This window comes from Hirundo rustica, chromosome 4 (genome assembly GCF_015227805.2).
Source record: "Hirundo rustica isolate bHirRus1 chromosome 4, bHirRus1.pri.v3, whole genome shotgun sequence".
NCBI classification, from domain to species: Eukaryota; Metazoa; Chordata; class Aves; order Passeriformes; family Hirundinidae; genus Hirundo; species Hirundo rustica.
This window is the reverse complement of record NC_053453.1, coordinates 69,797,289-69,814,665: the sequence shown is the minus strand read 5'-3', so window position 1 is coordinate 69,814,665 and position 17,377 is coordinate 69,797,289. Positions and strand designations below refer to the sequence as shown.

General features: G+C 43.2%; 1 protein-coding gene across 1 annotated transcript in view; it reads left to right on the top strand.

Annotated features, from left to right (window-relative positions):
* ST8SIA1 (ST8 alpha-N-acetyl-neuraminide alpha-2,8-sialyltransferase 1) overlaps positions 1-17,131 on the top strand; it is a 94,906-nt gene extending 77,775 nt beyond the window's left edge. Inside the window, exon 5 of the mRNA XM_040062402.1 lies at positions 14,663-17,131. Within this exon, the coding sequence (XP_039918336.1) occupies positions 14,663-15,149 (487 nt within the window). The 3' untranslated portion in view covers positions 15,150-17,131. The remainder of the gene's footprint in view (positions 1-14,662) is intronic.
* The last annotated feature ends 246 nt before the right edge of the window (positions 17,132-17,377 follow it).

Sequence of the window (17,377 nt, the reverse complement as noted above, 5' to 3'; positions counted from 1 at the left end):
CAAAGCCGACTTCTTTGTTATCCACGGTTCTTTTGTCTAAGCAGCACGTTCGGTGTAAGATCCTGACATTAGAGAAGAGATTATTCCTTGCTTGCAAGCAGATTACTTGTCATAACACGTTCAGGGTGCGCTGCTGGTGCCTAACAGACCCATCTGCCTTGCCTTGAATTTACAAGGATTAATGCAGTCCCTCGCGCTAAGGTGGGATATAACATCTCAGAAGTGCGTCTGGGTGATACTGGATTGATCTTTGTTAGATTTAGATAACTTCATCCCAGTGAGTTTCTTGCTACGGTAATGATGCAGCTGGATTTTAAGTCCTCTTTCATCAAATAACAGCTTCCCTTCCAGAAAATTCTTATCCCATTTGATTTGTGCTGTGTGTTCCTGTGGGCTGAAGTCAACAGGAGTTTCTTTTGGGGCTCTGTCCGAACGGGACCAGACCCTTTTGTTGGAAAGAAATCTCTTTTCTTTGATGGCATCTGCTGCTAGCCTACATTGGCATTTTCCATGTTTCGCCATCTCCGAGCTGTTTATTTCTGCTTGCATTTTAATGAGTGCTCCTGGCTGTTTTCCCTTGCTCTCATTAGAGCTTTTTTGGATCTCCAGTTGAGCTGATGGGACACGGGGCTTGTGCAGCGTTTTGTCACTCGGTCTCACTGAAGATACAGCACTCCTGGGAGGATGAACCTGGCTGTGTGTGCCCTGTCACAGAGCCAGCATGGGAGGGCTTCCAGCTGAATTCAGCTGTTCAAGGGTTACCAGCACTGTTTGCTCATTAACGTTCCCTCTTTACACACTGATCCTCACAGAAGTGAGTGTGATTTGCCCCAGCCACAGCATTAATACAGCAAAATCCACTTTTTAAAGGTGTTTTGACTTCTGGGGTACATTTTTTTCAGAAGAATAATTTATTCATCGAAAAATAAAATTTAAAGCAGTTTCCAAGTTCTTCTCAGGATGGTATTTTTTTCAGTTGAAAAAATTAGTTGATAACTGAAATTAGGTGATAACTGAAAGTCCAGAAGCAAATATAAAATAGGTCCAAGTATAAACACACACACAAAAAAAAAGTGTGTCAGCCAGATCCCAGATAAGCAAGTGATGTTTTTTATTGCAGAACATGGCAAGAGCCCTCTCTGGGGTGTAGTTTTTGGTGAAAAGTTGAATGACTGAAATTAATTCTGGCTGGCTTATTTGGATATCGTAAGTAAACGACACAGACCATTTCCTATTAAGTACAGCCACCCTCTTTTTGAGGAAGTTTGTTTTAATCAGTTTTTCATGGCAGTTTTCTGCCATCGGTTCTGGTATGTACTACGGGCAAGAAGTTCTGCAGAATTAGTTAATTAAGTGATAAATATGCCACCTTCATTTCTATTCCCAGTCTTCATTATTTTGGTTTTTAGGGTTTTTTTTTCTTGGCAGTGGGGGGCTGTGCCTCTGGCATCGATGCCTTTTCAGTTCCTGATTTGAAAGAGTAAATGGTGGAAGGACAGTGATTTTCAAGGTAGAGGAGCAACTTGATAGGTTAAAGCTGATCCACTGGAATTCTTCCATCTTGGTTTCATCCTTTTTCCACAATAGCTGGTTTGTTGGAAGAGGAAACAGAAACCTGCCAAAAGCTGTCATTGTGCTGAAAGAGAAGCAAAAATGGTAGTGCTGAAAAATAAAGCAGGATGGGGCAAATCAAGCTGTCAGGATGTACAGTGCAATTCAGCAGGGCAGAGAATAAAGTGGCACTTGTGGCAGAAAAATTGCCCCAGAATGAATAAAAAAAGTAGGTCCTGAATCTCTGCATCTTGTCTTAGTAGCAGTTAAACTATTATAAGTTTCAAGGATCTTTGAGAATAGATGAAGATGGAAAAATAGATTGGAGTTGTTTTTTTTTTAATTTTTTTTTACTTCTGTAGCCAATTCCTGTCATGTAGGTCACACGGAGGATTTTCTGAGGTGAAAAACCCTTAGCAAAATTCTCTCTTCAGCTTTCACTGACTTTTTGGCTAATGTGTACTTCACTAATGACAGTCACTAATCTTTCCTCAAACATACAAACAGCAGTGCAGATGATAAAAAGTTTTATGGTGCTGAAATACGAGGATTTGTGGAAGGAAAATGAGGAAGCAACTTCTTCCATTACGGTTGTAATGAGCTGTTCTTACATACTGGTTCTCTTGTTAAGTTATGGCTTAGCTGTGAATGCTCAGGGATAACGTTAAAGAAATGTAAATAGGGAGCTTTTTACTGCAAATTGGTTTTTAAGTTATTTGGGAGCTTTATTTTAAAATACTGCTGTGTATTTAGAAATGTTGAACCGGTAACAACTTTTTTAAACGGGGGTTTGAATATTGTGATCCTAGAATTTTATTCTTTATCATCATCACTGGTTTTCAAACATGGCAATGACGTTTTTTAATGCGGTTTTTATGAGGAGGGAATGGGCTGCTAATTTATCACATTTATATCTGAAAATATAACATGCTCCCAAGAATGTTGCAGAAGGAAGTTGAGGCCTTTTTTCCCAGTTCAGGACAGTAAATCAGAACGTGGCTACTTGAATCTTGTGGGAGTTTTCCCAAAGGAAACAAAATTCAGGAGGATGGCAAGCAGGATATTTTAAGCAGGAACTTGCATGCATACGGAAGCTGAAAGCATGTGAAAGCCTATAGCACTATAGTCAGCATAAACATAAAAATAAAGTAAAAAACTGTGGACAGCGCACAGATTGTGCTGTAAAAAGCATTATACAATACTCCATCCCCTCCTGTGAGTATGAGGAATACATTCCTGTGATCCTTCAAGGGGAGGCACTGAGTTACTGCCCTTCCTTTCTCCCTGAGCTGACAGCTAGGCACAGCCCTGCTCTGCCCCATCCCCAGGCTTTTTTTTCCTGCAGGCAGCATCTGGAGCAATTGAGAGTCCAGTTCTTCTGCTGGCTTCAAGGTCCTTTTGGAGGGAAAGGGGACAATCAGCTTCTCAGCAGTGTCACAGCACCGTGTCCCTAGCTGTGACACGGGAAGGCTGTACAAAACCATTGCCCTGAAAATAGGCACTTGCACAAGGTCTTGCTGTTCTCTCAGGAAGAGTTTTTAGAACGAGTTTTAGAGTGAAGATGGTGTGCATCTGTTGTCTGGTCATCTGACTTTGAAAGAAAAAATTGCTCTCTGTATCTGGGCTGAGCAAGAAGGTTTTTTCCATGTCAAGAGTGCAAATTGTGAATCTACTCAGAGATTTTGCAGTATGGGCACAGATAGCTACTTAAGATCTTCTGTGAGCTTTTTATATAGCAAATATCATAGTTTAGAGGCAAGAGGACACTGGCGATATCCCTGATTCCTTCTGCTCATTTTAATTTTTTTTCAGCATCTGACAGTCTGGCATTTGATTTCTTTATCCCAGATTCCGTGGTAGTTACAGGACATTACGAAGCATTTCAGGGCTGCTGGAAGCTCACAAAGAGCCTTCTGAGAGTCAGCATCTCTTACAGTGCTGACACTGCAGGATTTCCAAGGAGCTTTTTGCATCTTCTCTGTTCCTCTTCGGGTTCCCTTGTGACATCTCAGCTGTGGCAGAACTTCTGTCCCTGACCCAGCCCTAGCAGAAGCCCTAAACCTTTGTTCCCTGGCTTTGGGGAAATCTGCACGTTGCTACGTGCAAACAAGATGCTCCCAAACAATTGTGCTGAAAAAGGGTCCAACTGCTGGTCTTACCCAGGAGACCTGGGGATGCTGAGCTAGGTCATCATCTACCCTGTGTGTGTTTGGTACTCCAGCACTCGGGAATGCAGGGGTGGTGTTGGGAAAAACAAGCCAGGAATGAGATGCTGTGTGTTGGCTGAAGCGCTTTTGCAGACTGGCTTTGGGAAAGGAAGTTCCTCGGGCACGCTAACGCGCTCTCCTGCAAATTGTTTTGCTTTTCACTGCGTGCTCCTAGGCCCATTAAGCTGGAAATGGAACTGGGAATGGCTTCTGGAGCCCAAGACACAGAGCTGTTTTTGCCAGAGCACTGGTGCTCTGTTTATTTTTCTCACTTGGTGCTCCAGCATAGTTGCTGCCATCCCTCATTTTTCCTGGTACATTAAACTTGGTTCAGGAATGCAAATGTTTATGCTGAATGATTCATCTCCACAGCCTTGTGCATCCAGACTATTTCATTGTCTTTACTTGTGTGTTCACAGTGTGCTTCTTGAATAATGCAGTGTGCTGGTGGTCCCTGAAACTTTAACTGTCTGGCATATGATATCATCAAGACTGAGCTATATCCTAATTTGATGAAAATTGGTGTAAATCCACTGACACTGGGGGAATTGTGTCGATTTAAAGTCTCCAGACAGGATCTTCATGACAGCATTTTTACTCCATGTCAAAGTATATTCAAAGAAAGGGATTTGTCATATTTGACAGCGCTCCTTAGGTTGGTCATTTTTAACAGAGAAATGCAGATGTGTGGGAAAGTGGGAAAAAATGGTCTGATTTTTAGAACAAGACCAGTCTAAAGAGGACTTGGCATTCCAAGCAAAGTGCTGGGTTCACTGGAGTGTGTAAGATTATTGCCTAGCTTGGTGAAGCAGAGCAGTGCTGTGCACTGTGGCTCGCTGGAGCAGCAGATTAAGGAAAGGAAATTCTGGCCCTGAGACAAATTCAGATAAAGATACGTCGCTTGTTAAAAACTGTATTTGTTTTCCAAATCATTATCTGGGTAAAGCCTGTGGATAGAAGCCTCAGCAAGAGCTTCCCAGTGTTGCACATCACCAAATTATTCTGGCCCCGATCTTGAAGACATGGAGCTGGATTTCACCTCTTGTGCTGCTTTAGGAATATGTGTGCTGAGCTGCTGGGGAGATAAAAGTCTGTCAGGCATCATCCCCTGAATGAGCATTCCAGTATCTGGAAGTCTTCTGGGAGTGTGACTGATTGCTCAAGGGGGAGTTTATGGCTCTGACTGTTCCAGTGATTCATGGCCAACCTCAGGTTCTTTGGAGCTGCTGACATTAATAGCTACTTTCAAACCTATAATTTAGACTTGTCTGAAAAAATGGCTTTCTCTAAGAGGTGCCCTTAAGGTATTCTCTTTTCCTGTGTCTGAGTCGTGCTGTAGACCCCAGACCTTACCTCCCTCCTCCCTCAAAAATACCCTTAGCCTGGTTTTTAGGTCCACATCTACTTTTTTTTTTTTTTTTTTAGGTAATATGGTTACTGCTGCTTCAGGGAGCCAAGGCACTAATGGTAGCTTTTGTTCCTGTTTGATTAGTCACTAATACTTTAAAATAGTGACTTAATCTGGGTTTGTATCTTTGGTGTTTATTGTAATCACATAAAGCATGTGGAACTTATTTAGTATTAATGTGATTCTCAGGAGTCCTTTGATAGAATTTCTGCTGTAATTCAGGATTAAGTGCCCTGAGCATTAAAGAAAAGGAGCTTATTTTTGTGCTGCCTGAATCTGAAAGAAGTGCCAATGTTCTCCTCTGGAGTCAAGCTCCATCCAGTTCTGACAATTCTTTAGGACTGACGATTCCCTGAGGTAGAGAACAAAAGGGAGAAAGGTATTTTTGCATGGTATTTCAGATTGTGAGAAGGTGGGGCCACATCTGAGTTATGGCATATTGTATTAAAAAAGGAGCCATGGCACCTTTAGCTGTATGATAGGGGAAACCACCAACCAAATTATCAAGTTGCTCCTAAATAATATAAATACCTCTGCCACTGAATCTTCACTGGAATTTGGAAACTAAGACAGTTCTGCTCCACTTTCCTCAGCCAATGCATAGAGGGCTTTAAAGTACTCAGTGGCTTTCAAAAGCATCATTTTGTCCCAGCAAATAGCACTTTCCTGCTAGCTTAGAAAAAACCTTTGCTTTTTACTTCTTTTACATTTTGTCTCCTTTCAATGAAGTTAAAGGTGTAGCAATTAGAACTTGCACAGATATCAAAATAGTTGAAGATATTAGAAAAAGCTCCAGCATATTTCAGCTATCTGTACTTCGATTCTATGCTATTATTTTGGTCAAGGTCATTGTAGTTATAGCAATTTAAATTGAGTACAGGCTGTACTAAGAGTTGAGGGGAAACCATGGCAGTTTGATTGTGGTGAAAAGAAGTTTAAGTGGCATTCTCGGCCTTAAACACCAAGAAGCATCTTAGAAAATTCATCTGGATGATCTACTCAAAATAATGGACTCTCCTAAGGGTGTCATGCTGGACAGAATGCCAGGAACATCTGTCAAGCCTTAAGAAAAGGTAACAGGAAGTTGACATCACTAAAGGACAGAGAAAAAGGAGATTAATGGAAACGGAGAAACATCCTACCAAAAGCTGGAACTGTTTCCAAAGGAAATTAAGGCTATAATAAACTCTGGCTGATTAAATATTTTATCTCTGTGGCAGGTAGAAAAAGTTTCCAAGAACAACTAATCAGAGGGATGAAAGCCTAGTGCTGCAACCCCTTTCCAGCAACCACATAAGCCAAAAAGAGGCAAAAACCACCTCCACCTGCTGTGTGTGTATGGTCAGTTGATGGCCAGCTATAAAATCAGGTATAAAAGGGAGGATGTATTTGCATCTTTATTCACTGTGGAAGATACATGGGGAGGCTCATCAGGCTGAGACCAAGATAATTTTAAGTGAATTTATGGTATAGATCCAGGATGGATGTGAATTTACAGGCAGAACTGGGCTCACCCATGAAAGAAGAGCAGTGTGTGTTCTTCCTCACTGCAAACTGCCGTGGTTCTTGAAGACTGGAGGGTGTTAGAAATGGGATCAGTGTTTAAAAACAGTCCAAATTAAAAATAGCTCAAGTGTATCTGTATGCCTGACGCCTCTTCCAGCTGATTTGGTGGAGACTACAGTAGCAGATAATATTAGTGATGATGTATGTGCTCTTGTAGAACTTCGGGGGTTCTTTGAATAGGTGTATGTGGATATCCAGGAGATAAAGTGTATTTGAATTTTTAAAAGGCTTTGGACAAAGGGCTTGAGGCAATCATGAAAGTAAGAGGGAAAGTATTGGTAAAATAATTGGTTAGGAGGTTGCAGAGGATAACAGATTTGGCAAATATTTGGAAGTAAGATTCACTGGGGGTACTTCATTGATAAACTACAATATCAGGACATCTGAGCTGAAAATACCTGGATGTGCAGTTGAAAATCTACTGGTTTGGGTTTTAGTTTCTGTTTTTAGTCTTCCTTAAGAGTGTGTGTGTGAGTTGCAGAAGGGAAGGAAGGCTCTTTCAAAGAGCCAATGTGCAGCAAGCAACACACCTTGCACCCTGCTGGAAGCGTTGAGGAGCATCTAACGCTTCCAGGCGTGACTGAACAGCACCAAGATTGCTGTAAATTGATATTAGATGGAAGGAAAGTCTTTCTGTTCTGAAGCTGCAGTCCTTGGGCTGATTTGAATTCTCCTGGCTTATTTCCAGGAGTTTTACTAATGGCCTGGGCTTTTGTGTGCCAAGGACTGGAAGGGACTTCCTTGTCGGTTGAACAGCTGTTTGTTTCTCTGTTTTTTCTGTAATTTCAGCCACATGTTTGGATCCAGAGCAATTTGTCACCTCCTGTTTGTACCTAGGTGGCCACTAGTTCATTGCTCAATTGCAATGCTTGTCCCCTTAGGAGTGCAGGTGAGGTCGCCCAGTGGGAGCAGCTAACAGAAAAAAAGCCACAGAGACCTTCTTTTATGTGTTTTAGAGTAGTGGGAATTTATTTTACCCCATTTTAAATATTTTAGATTCACCACATATCCCTGTGGGCTCTGAACAGCTGATTTGCTTAGCAAGCTTCTTGTTGACAGTGTTTAGGAGGGATTTGTGCTGCAGCTGTGGCGTGGTCTTAGAGAACACCAGTGATTCATGTACTGAAGTTTAAAATGGGTGCTTATATACTCAAGAGAGCCTATCCTAGGTACAGTTCTTGCCATAATCCCTGTTGAAGCATTTACTGGTTTAAATAGCTTCCTTCAGTCTGTAATTTTTGTAGCAGAGAGCACCTTTAAAAAGAATGCACATTCAAACATTACTGTTTTCCTCTCTCCTTCCAGATTTTTTGGAGAGAGCTCCAAGAGTCTGATGAGAGGATGCAGTTGAATGTCACCTTCACTGATATTTGCAGATGATTAATGTGTGAAGGATGTCGTGACATTAAAGAGAGAACTCAAAGACTCAGCAAAAGCGTTCTCAGCTCTGAATAGGTCTTTCATAACTGCAATCATCTGGTAGATTTTGTGTTTGAGTTACAAAGCACAGGAGGCCAGCACAATCAGGAAGGAATAATGTTACTAACCTTGTGTTTCTGCAGTGCTCCTGTGGGCAGTGATCCACTGGGAACTGTGTCTGGAATGTATTTGAGTGCAAAAATCCAGGAGATGGTTCTCACTTCTGTTCCTGTTTTGTTGCTGTCCCAGAGACACAGCTGACAGTCTTAGGGACACTGTCTTAATCCAAAGTAAACCTCCTGAAGTCTCTCTCTGGGCTTTGTTGTGATTCTTTCTCAATTAAAACCTGAGGAGATGTGTGATCTGGTTATGTTTCTTCTCCGCTCTCTCTGGCATGCAGTCCAGTGAAATTCAATGCCAAAGATATCAGACATAGTTCTGCGTTGTTTGGGGGTTTTCCCAGCTGATTTCATTGCTTCTCCTACTTTCCCATCTCCCTGGCTTCCAGCTGTAAGAGTTTGGAAGTATTCAGAAGACTTAGAAACACCAGGCAGCAGTTTTAACAATACAAGTAATTTACATCCGTGCTGTTCTGCCTGTCCTTTTTTATTATTTCCACTTGCGTGTGACTACAGCAGGCACAATTTTCAAAGAGTCAGGCTAAGATGAGCAGCTCATTGTCTGAAAGCTAAGATCCAAGCTGTCAGGTAACAGAATGGTTTGTTGTTTACCTCTGCTGGTTTTGGAAAGGGCAGCTATTAAAAGCAACATTTTAATTTGGGTTGGCAGAATAAGGATCGCACACGGTCCCAAAATACCGGTGAACACTGATTTTAATATTTCATTGTTTTGCTGTACAGGATAGCTCTGTGTTCCATTGAGAAAGTCAGCTTTCCCTTGGCACTATATATAGTATTTCCAGAGCGGTAATGGGTAGAGGTTTTTAAAAAGCTCTAATTAATCCTTAATTCAGTGAGAAAAGGAGCCTGCTTCTTCATGGGGATTACAGCATACCTCTGCCATGTCTCTGTGGACTTTCTGAATGCATCAAATTTTTCTGAAGGTCATGCACTGAGGACAGTGCATCATTAAGAAAGAGACTGTCTCAGAAAGTCACTGGAAAGAGTGTTTTTCCCTTCTTTTGGGTATTTAAAGGTGATGGTGGAAGTACCCAGAATCCCTTCACTGGAAAACACCATTCAAAAGGTTTATAAAAAGGGGAATGAGGCAAATTTGTCTTTAATTGCTGGTATCAGAGATGACAGAGAAGAACAGGCTCTTTGAGGTTGGAAGCCTCAGATTCCAACTCAGAAAGTCACTGGAAAGAGTGACTCAGAAAGTCACTGGAAAGAGTGTTTTTCCCTTCTTTTGGGTATTTAAAGGTGATGGTGGAAGTACCCAGAATCCCTTCACTGGAAAACACCATTCAAAAGGTTTATAAAAAGGGGAATGAGGCAAATTTGTCTTTAATTGCTGGTATCAGAGATGACAGAGAAGAACAGGCTCTTTGAGGTTGGAAGCCCCTGTCCATAAGAAGAAGCAGTGTGGGATCTCAGCAGGATGCAAGGAAGGGATGAGCTGGAGTGGATTTGGGAGTCAGTCCCCCCCTGAGAGGAGCAAGCATCTGGTCCATAAAGAGCCAGCAGGGAAGAAGGACCAAGGGGAAGGAAAATACTGGAATAGTATCATGCCACGAGGTCTCAGCTGGGTGACCTCGTTGCCTGTGGAGGGACCCACAGTGAGATCAGGAGAGAATCCCTCCTGCTGAAGGTGTTTGAAATGAGGTTACACACAGCACTGCAGATCAGAGTTGGTTTTGCCATTGGCTTTAATGGGATTATAATTGATTCTTAAGTCAGGTGGGTGTTCTTAAGGTGGGTAAACAGTGGCTTGTGTGGTTGGGAAAGCTGGGATAAAATAAGAAAGGGGGTCAGTTTATAGTGCTTTAAGTGCTCAATTCTGGCTCCCTGTGTGGACAGGTAGAAAGTCTGCCTTGCCCCTAAAGCATACTAAAAGTGGCCACGTGTGGGATGAGCACGTGGGAGCAATTTGTTAATTGAGACACAGCCTGTGTGTCAGTAAGATTGTCTGCACAAGCCCCAGAGGGGCACATCATCGAGGAGAGCCAGATGTGAGTGAGAGCACAGGGCATAAGGAGGGCATTGCTGCTGAAAAGCTCTCTGAGAAATGAGCGCGGTGCAACCCCTCTGACACAGCAGAGGAGGCTCAGATGTGTGTTTGCAAACTGACTTGTTGTGACCCCAGCTGTAAGCAGTCTGACATCTGCAGCAGATTGCTAAATCATTCTTGGCTAATGCTGACATCAAATTATGTAAGTAGTTTTTGTGAGGTTATTGTTTGGAATAGGGACATGACAAACTTAAGTCTTTATGCCTTCTGCTCTACTCCCTTGAGCTGGTAATTTTAAAATAATACACTATTTCTTTGGCATCTGATCTGTTCCCCTCATTATGTAATTTAATTTTTTCCCCTCTGATAAGTCAACTCCCAATTAATCCAGAATGCTGAACTTGTGACTTTGCAGATGCCAACAGAATCAGTGCCTGGGATATCGTCACAGGCATGAGATAGTGACTCTCTGGGGAGATCAAAAAGAAACCAAGATGCAAGAGAATGCTGCCGTAATTATCTGCAAGAGGGTGAGCTCAATGTCACTGCAGCAAATTGCTTGTGGTTACTGGGAACTGTCTCTCAGTACCAGAGAGCAGCCCTGTCCCTGAATATCTGCTGAAGAATATTAAAAACAGATTTAAAAAAAAAAACAAAAACAACAAAAAACAGAGACAAACAAACAAAAAAAAACCCAACCAAAAAAAAACCACACAACAAAAAAACCCCACACTTAATGCTCTTAAGTCTTTGATTGTTCTGTCATGACAATGTGCCATGGCAGTTTTCTCTTGGGTGGATATTTCTCTCTGGAAAAGCAGAGCAGAGCATTTGAGGGAATTCTCCAGCTGGTAGCAAGGAAGTTATTTCTCTGCTATCTCTGCAGCTGTGCCTCCACATGCTGCTGAAAGTTGCTGGCTTTAAGTTGATCCTTCCCAGGAATCTGACAGAAAAACGTGGTGCTGATGACTTGAGTTGTTCACTGCCCACTGATGAGTGCAGTGGAAGTAGAAGTGTCTGGGCTGGACCTGCTGTGATCTGTTTTCACCAGGGTTCACAGTCACTCCTGCCTCTCTGGGCTGCGGAGCTGCTGGAACACATCATTGCAAATTCCCAAGCTGCGTGTGGAGTTTCCAGGTGCTGCCCAGGGCTTGGAAGATTCCAGCTCCAGTTCTGTCCAGATGCTAGCAACTCAGCACATGTCTGTGTGAGCTTGGCTGCAGAAGGTCAGGGGAGGACCCTGAAAGCAATTCAGCTGTTTCTTGCTCCGGGCTGCGCTGGGGAGATAACATCGCCTGAGCTGCACTCTTGTGCAGAGCGCTGGATCATTTGATGCATTTCTTTGGAAGCTGTGCGTGTGTGTGGAGGAGCTGCGCAGCTTCTGGGCTGTGCCACTGAGAGGACTGAATGCTCAGGAGAGGCCAGCACTAACCAGGAGCCAGCAGCTCCTCATTCTGGGTGAGGACTGGCGCAAGGGAAGGCGATTGTGTCCGTGTGGGTGTAAGGGCTGCACCAGGCTGGCAGGGTCTGTGCCAGGACACGCAGGAGACAAACTCCTCATGCTCCTGTGGGCACTACAAAGCTTCGAGGGAAAAGCCTTCTTGGTCTCTCTGTCTTCTCCCTGCCTGCTGGGATGGCTGTGGTATGGTACCTTCAAAGCCTGCAGGACTCCCTGTCTGGATTGGGAATTAAAGGAAAACACACCCGAGCTTCCAGCACCATCTACTAGAAACTTGCTTATGCAAGACGCTTGTCCCCAAATTTCTCAGCTTCTATCTATCATTCTGATTGGAGAGCGTTCCCATTTTTACAAATAGGGAACAGGAATTTTCATCTGTCTCTAGTCTGTCCCCTCATGAGGTGCTCAAGATGGGCAGCAGCTTTTTGGCTCTTAGACCATCAGCCCAGCCATCATCAGCGTGTTTGATGTTTCTCCATGGGCTCCTGGCCACTTGTATAATGTCCACCTGAACTGGGTGGGATGCCTGCCAGCACTGCCATCCAGATCCCTGGAATGAGGCATGGGTTCCCAGGAGGTGATGATGTTCCTGAAGAACAGTCTGCAGCAGGGTGACAAATGCTGCTGTCCCTTCTGCACCGAGTCCCTCCCATGCACCGGTCTCACGGCACTGCTGTCTACTCCTTGTTACTTTAAGGCATTTTGGGGAGATTTATCCAGAAGAATTGAAAACGTTGTGGCAGTCACAGCAAATGAATATTCAGAGACAGTCAGTGGCCCTCTGAGACTGAGTTATTTTAGTGTGTTCATCCTGAGCTGCGTGGGGCGTTTCTAAGAATGGTAAATTTGCTGTAAAGTGCAGTTTAGAATAACCACAACTATTTGCCCTCTGGAGTAAAATTTGTGGACTGGTTTAAGTGGGAAAGGACATTGTGCTTCAGGAGTGATCATGCCTCTGGCCTCTCCTCAGCCAAGGTGCAAGCACCCCACAACATCAAGCTGTTTGTTTAGCACCCCTTTACTGTGGAAGGAAGTTTGAGCCTGCAGTGCCCAGTGACTGGATGGGGACTGAAAGCCTGCTGGTGGCCTTAGAAGCTTTCTAAAAGTGATTAGGGGTATCAGAATAATGTTTGGGTACTTGGGGGTCTGAGCACTTAGGTGGATATTGAAAGTATTAAGCTTGAAGTTTCTTTTTTAATTTGTTTTTTTTCCCCTCAGTGACAGTGTCCTGATGGAAGCAAAATAAGCTTGGTAGGATGGAGCCAACTCATGTACCTGGTAATCTGCAGGTTGTCCTGCTACTCCTTGTGAAGAGAGGCTGGCAAAGCTTATTTTGGGGAGCAGTCACAGGTCTGATAGCAATGGAGGGAGAGGCCCACGTGAAGAGGGCAGACAGTGGATTTCTGCCAAGGCACCTTGGTCTTGGCTGGCCTTCTACACTAAGCCGTGATTTGGCTGGTTCTACAGAAAAGAATGCCAAATACGATAATTTCTGAAATTATTGGGTTTTGTTTTGTAGGTTGGGGTTGAATTGATGTCTTGCTTGGAAGCCAGTGGCTCTGTCTCCATTGGCAAATAGCACCATGCGGTGGGAGCAGGTCTGCAGAGCAGAGAAGCAGTGAAGACCCAGGCAGACTTCAGGTTTCAAACCAGCTTCATTCTAATACCATGTGCAGGAAGTTTTTCAAGAACCTTGTAGCAAATCAAGAGACCAAATATTTCATATTGAAAATGTCAACAAACCCTTTCAATTTATCAAGAATATTTCAAGGGTGTTTCTTTTCTAAAAACATAGTCTACAAAAAGACCTGGCATATATTATGAGACGTCTCAATGCTGCTGAAGCTGCTTGGGTGTTTTTTGTTTCTAATAATTTCAGCTGAAATTCTGTATGATGCTTCTTGAGGTCATCTGGCATTCTATTTAAACCTCTCTGTGTCATTCTTCTTATAGTTTTAGAGAGGTTTATGCATAAGATTGATTTCTTTATAACCATTTAAAAACATATCATTATAGCTATTTCTGCCTGCACAACAGAAAGGAAAAAGAATCCAGTGCTGCTGACTTAACTTTCTTGTTCTGACTCTTCTGGCGCGTGACTAGGGAATTAACCATGACACATCTGCCTTGGCTGCAGGAAAACAGGGAGAGGAGGCAGCAACACGGGCATTTGGGAAAAAAATTAGGGATCACACGCAGGGGAGCAGCCTAGCTGCAATGAAAGGAGTGAGTGAGGCTTGTGCAAAAGTGGTTTTTAGTGTAGTAAGCTTTGCACTCTGAAGGCTTTGGATATTGTAAGGTGATAAAGGTGGGGAGGAAACGTCTGGCAGGGGAAGCTTAAAGTCAGTGATACTGGTTGTGGAATAATTTGCCAGTCAAACGTCAGGAATAAAACAGCCATCAGCAAATAGCTACTGAAAATTAAACAAATTATAATGTGCTGTTTTCATGTCAAAGAAATAATCTGTACATATGCCTTGCCCTGTTGCCCTGCTAATGTAACTTGTGTTCTTATTTTAGTCTGCCTTTAACAAACAACAACACAAATTCGAAAATTTCTTTTATAGGTTCCCATACCTGAAAAATCTAAGCTGGCTTTTGGACAGATGAAAAATATTGCTGAAAGGGATTGAGTCTTACGGAATGTTGTCAGTGTTCATTTGGGTTCTTTTAAAAAAGATGAAATCAGAAAGGTTTTGGACTTAGCAGGATGCCAGATAGTTTTCAACTGTCTATTCAGGTGTCTGTTTTCAAAAGAAAGGCAGTGTCAGACAGCCAGAAGTTTGTCTGGACTTTCTCCGGGCTCAGAAAATGTGTGCAGTGAATTGTAAACATGGGTACGAAGAGCAGCCCTTAGGTGGATTATGAAACATCTGGGAAAACCTGTGTGTGACCAACTCATTTCCCCTCGTGATTTTCCAGGTTCCAGAACCTGCTGTGGTCCCGAAAAGCCTTTGTGGACAGCGTGAAGGTCTATAACCACAGCTACATCTACATGCCAGCCTTCTCCATGAAAACAGGGACGGGACCCTCCCTCCGCGTCTACTACACCCTGGAAGATTTCGGTGCCCAGCAGGCAGTGCTTTTTGCCAACCCCAACTTCCTGCGGGACATCAGCAAGTTCTGGAAGAGCAAAGGGATTCACGCCAAGCGCCTTTCCACGGGACTCTTCCTGGTCAGCGCTGCCCTGGGTCTGTGCGAGGAAGTAACGATTTACGGCTTCTGGCCGTTCTCCGTGGACCTGCACGGGAAGTTCATCAGCCATCATTACTATGACAATGTCCTGCCTGACTCGGGCTTCCACGCCATGCCGGAGGAGTTTCTGCAGCTCTGGTTCCTCCATAAAAGCGGCGTGCTGAGGATGCAGCTAGAGCCGTGTGAGGACCCTCTAATCCGGCCTTCAGCCTGAGGATCGCGGCAGTCGGTTTGGGAGATCCAACGGTTTTTAATTCCCACGCTCTCCGACAGAGAGTTCTTGTTTTATGTTGGTTGTTTTTAAAGGGATCTGCATGGACCGTAAAAATGCTACTTGAAGGCCAAATGGAATATGTCCTTATTGTTTAGTGCTTTATGGAACTGGGAGGGGATGAAATGTGTCTCTCCATCAAGTCCATTCAGCAGCGGTGGGAAAACAATGTCGGAAGCAGCGCAGCTGAACTTTCCAGGGACGTTTTTAAGGGACAAGTGTAAAAAGGGCATTAAGGCTCAGAGAGTCACCAGGCCACTCATAAGCTTTTGCTGACAGTGCCAAATATGACTATCTGTTCCAAATTCCATTTCATTCCAGATCAGCACCCTGTAGAACTTTCCTTTTTCCTCGCTTTTTTCCTCTGTTTGGGTGTGTGTATGTGTAGGACAGCGTGTGTGTGTCATTGACTCTTTGTTTCTTTGCCTTTTATTCCTGTTTTTTTTTTCCTTTTTCTTTCCCCCTCCCCTCCTCCTCCAAAGGAAGGAAAAGGGAAGGCTTAAAAGCCCCAAGGAGCTGAGTAACATCATCTCCTCTGAAAACTCTTGGGAGAGTGAAGGTGCTAAGAATCTGGTCAGAATGTCATAGGAATGCCTTGCTACTGGGAGTGGATAGTTTTATCAGGATAGTTCAGGTCATTGCACTTACGGCTGTGCCAGTGCTGTACTGTGGGCAAGAGCTGGTTAAGGCAAATTGGTCTGACAAAGGAAAAAAACATGTTACAAAACCAGCAGCGAAGTGCAGCCTGATTTCAGTGACCCGCTGCAAGATTTCCGCGGTGACTTTCATAGCAGGGATGGTTCCTGACCTGTTTTGCTGTCCAGCCTTAGGGATTAATTCTGTATTCATTTGGACTCCAGATGTTCATGGACTGTTGAGGGTATTCGAGGGGTTCAGTGGAATGCAGAATGAGGTTCTTCATGTGCTTATAGCAGGAAAATTGCAGAAATGAATGTAAGTGTCATTTAAAATTAGTCGAAGCTTCGAAAATCGTTTCTCTGTGTGTGACTTGCTCTTCTGCTTGGATTGTAACGTTAGCCTTAAAGACTTGTACTTCTCACATGAGATTGCCTCTGCTTAAAGGGAGCCTGGGAAATAAAACAGCCTTTGGGTGCACTGAAAAGCTGCACAGCCAGCAGGAAAAAGGAAAAAAGAGAAGGGCATGCCTGATGTAAGGCAGCCCTGCTTGCAGTGGTGGATTCTGTCAGTGTGCACAGTGCCTGAAGGACTGTTTTATTTTGGGTTATTACTTGGGCAGCAGATGGTCCTCTCACCGTGGAAATGAGAAATCATTGTATTTGTTTGCTTTGGTTTAGCACTGGAGGACAAGAGGAGAATCCCAGCTCAGTCTGCAGTGCAATTTAAGCTGCAAGATGTTACCAACATTAACTTGAAAAATCCAGATCAGTGTTCTCTTTCTTATTATCTTACTACTGAAAATCTAGTCATGGTGTTGGAACAACAAAACTGTCATCAACTTTCCATGTCAACTTCCTGTGCTGTTCTAGCTCCAAAGTTCTAGTATTTTGGGGGATGTGTCTTCTCAAGTGTTGATGAGGTCTCTTCCTTGTAGACTACCAGCTGCAAGTTCTATGGATATAATTTTTTTTAAAAAAAAAACTAAATCCATGGCTCTTCTTTAAATATGAATAGTTCAACTCTCTGTGTAGGAAACTGGGGAGGAAACAGTCGTGTTTTTCTTTTTAAATCTATGTTTCATAATAAAAATTTTATTTTGGAATATGGATATACCAAGCATAAAGTGGGCACTGTTTCATAGAATTACAGGGTAATGCTAAAGGGTAATGTGGAGATTTTGGAGTGTTCTAGTTATTATTCTGATAGAATCTGAATGTACCTCATAGCCCACGTTATCTTTGTCCATGTTTTCATTAAAATACAGTCAGCACAATGATGGAACCTCACTTGATAATTGATTCCATTTCATTAGTGCATTATCTATGATGTGGGGACTCGGTGAGGAAGGATTTGAAAGTAAAATGTTTTCCTTGCTGTTTGTTACGGCATAATTTGACCTGCCTTTCTTGGAGATGAGGAGATGCCTGTATGGTTTTATTGGGTGCATCAGGTCTGCTCTTTTTAGTGCTTTATAGATTACATTATCTGTGAAAACAACAGTTGGAATATGATGTGGTAAAAATGGCAGTTCA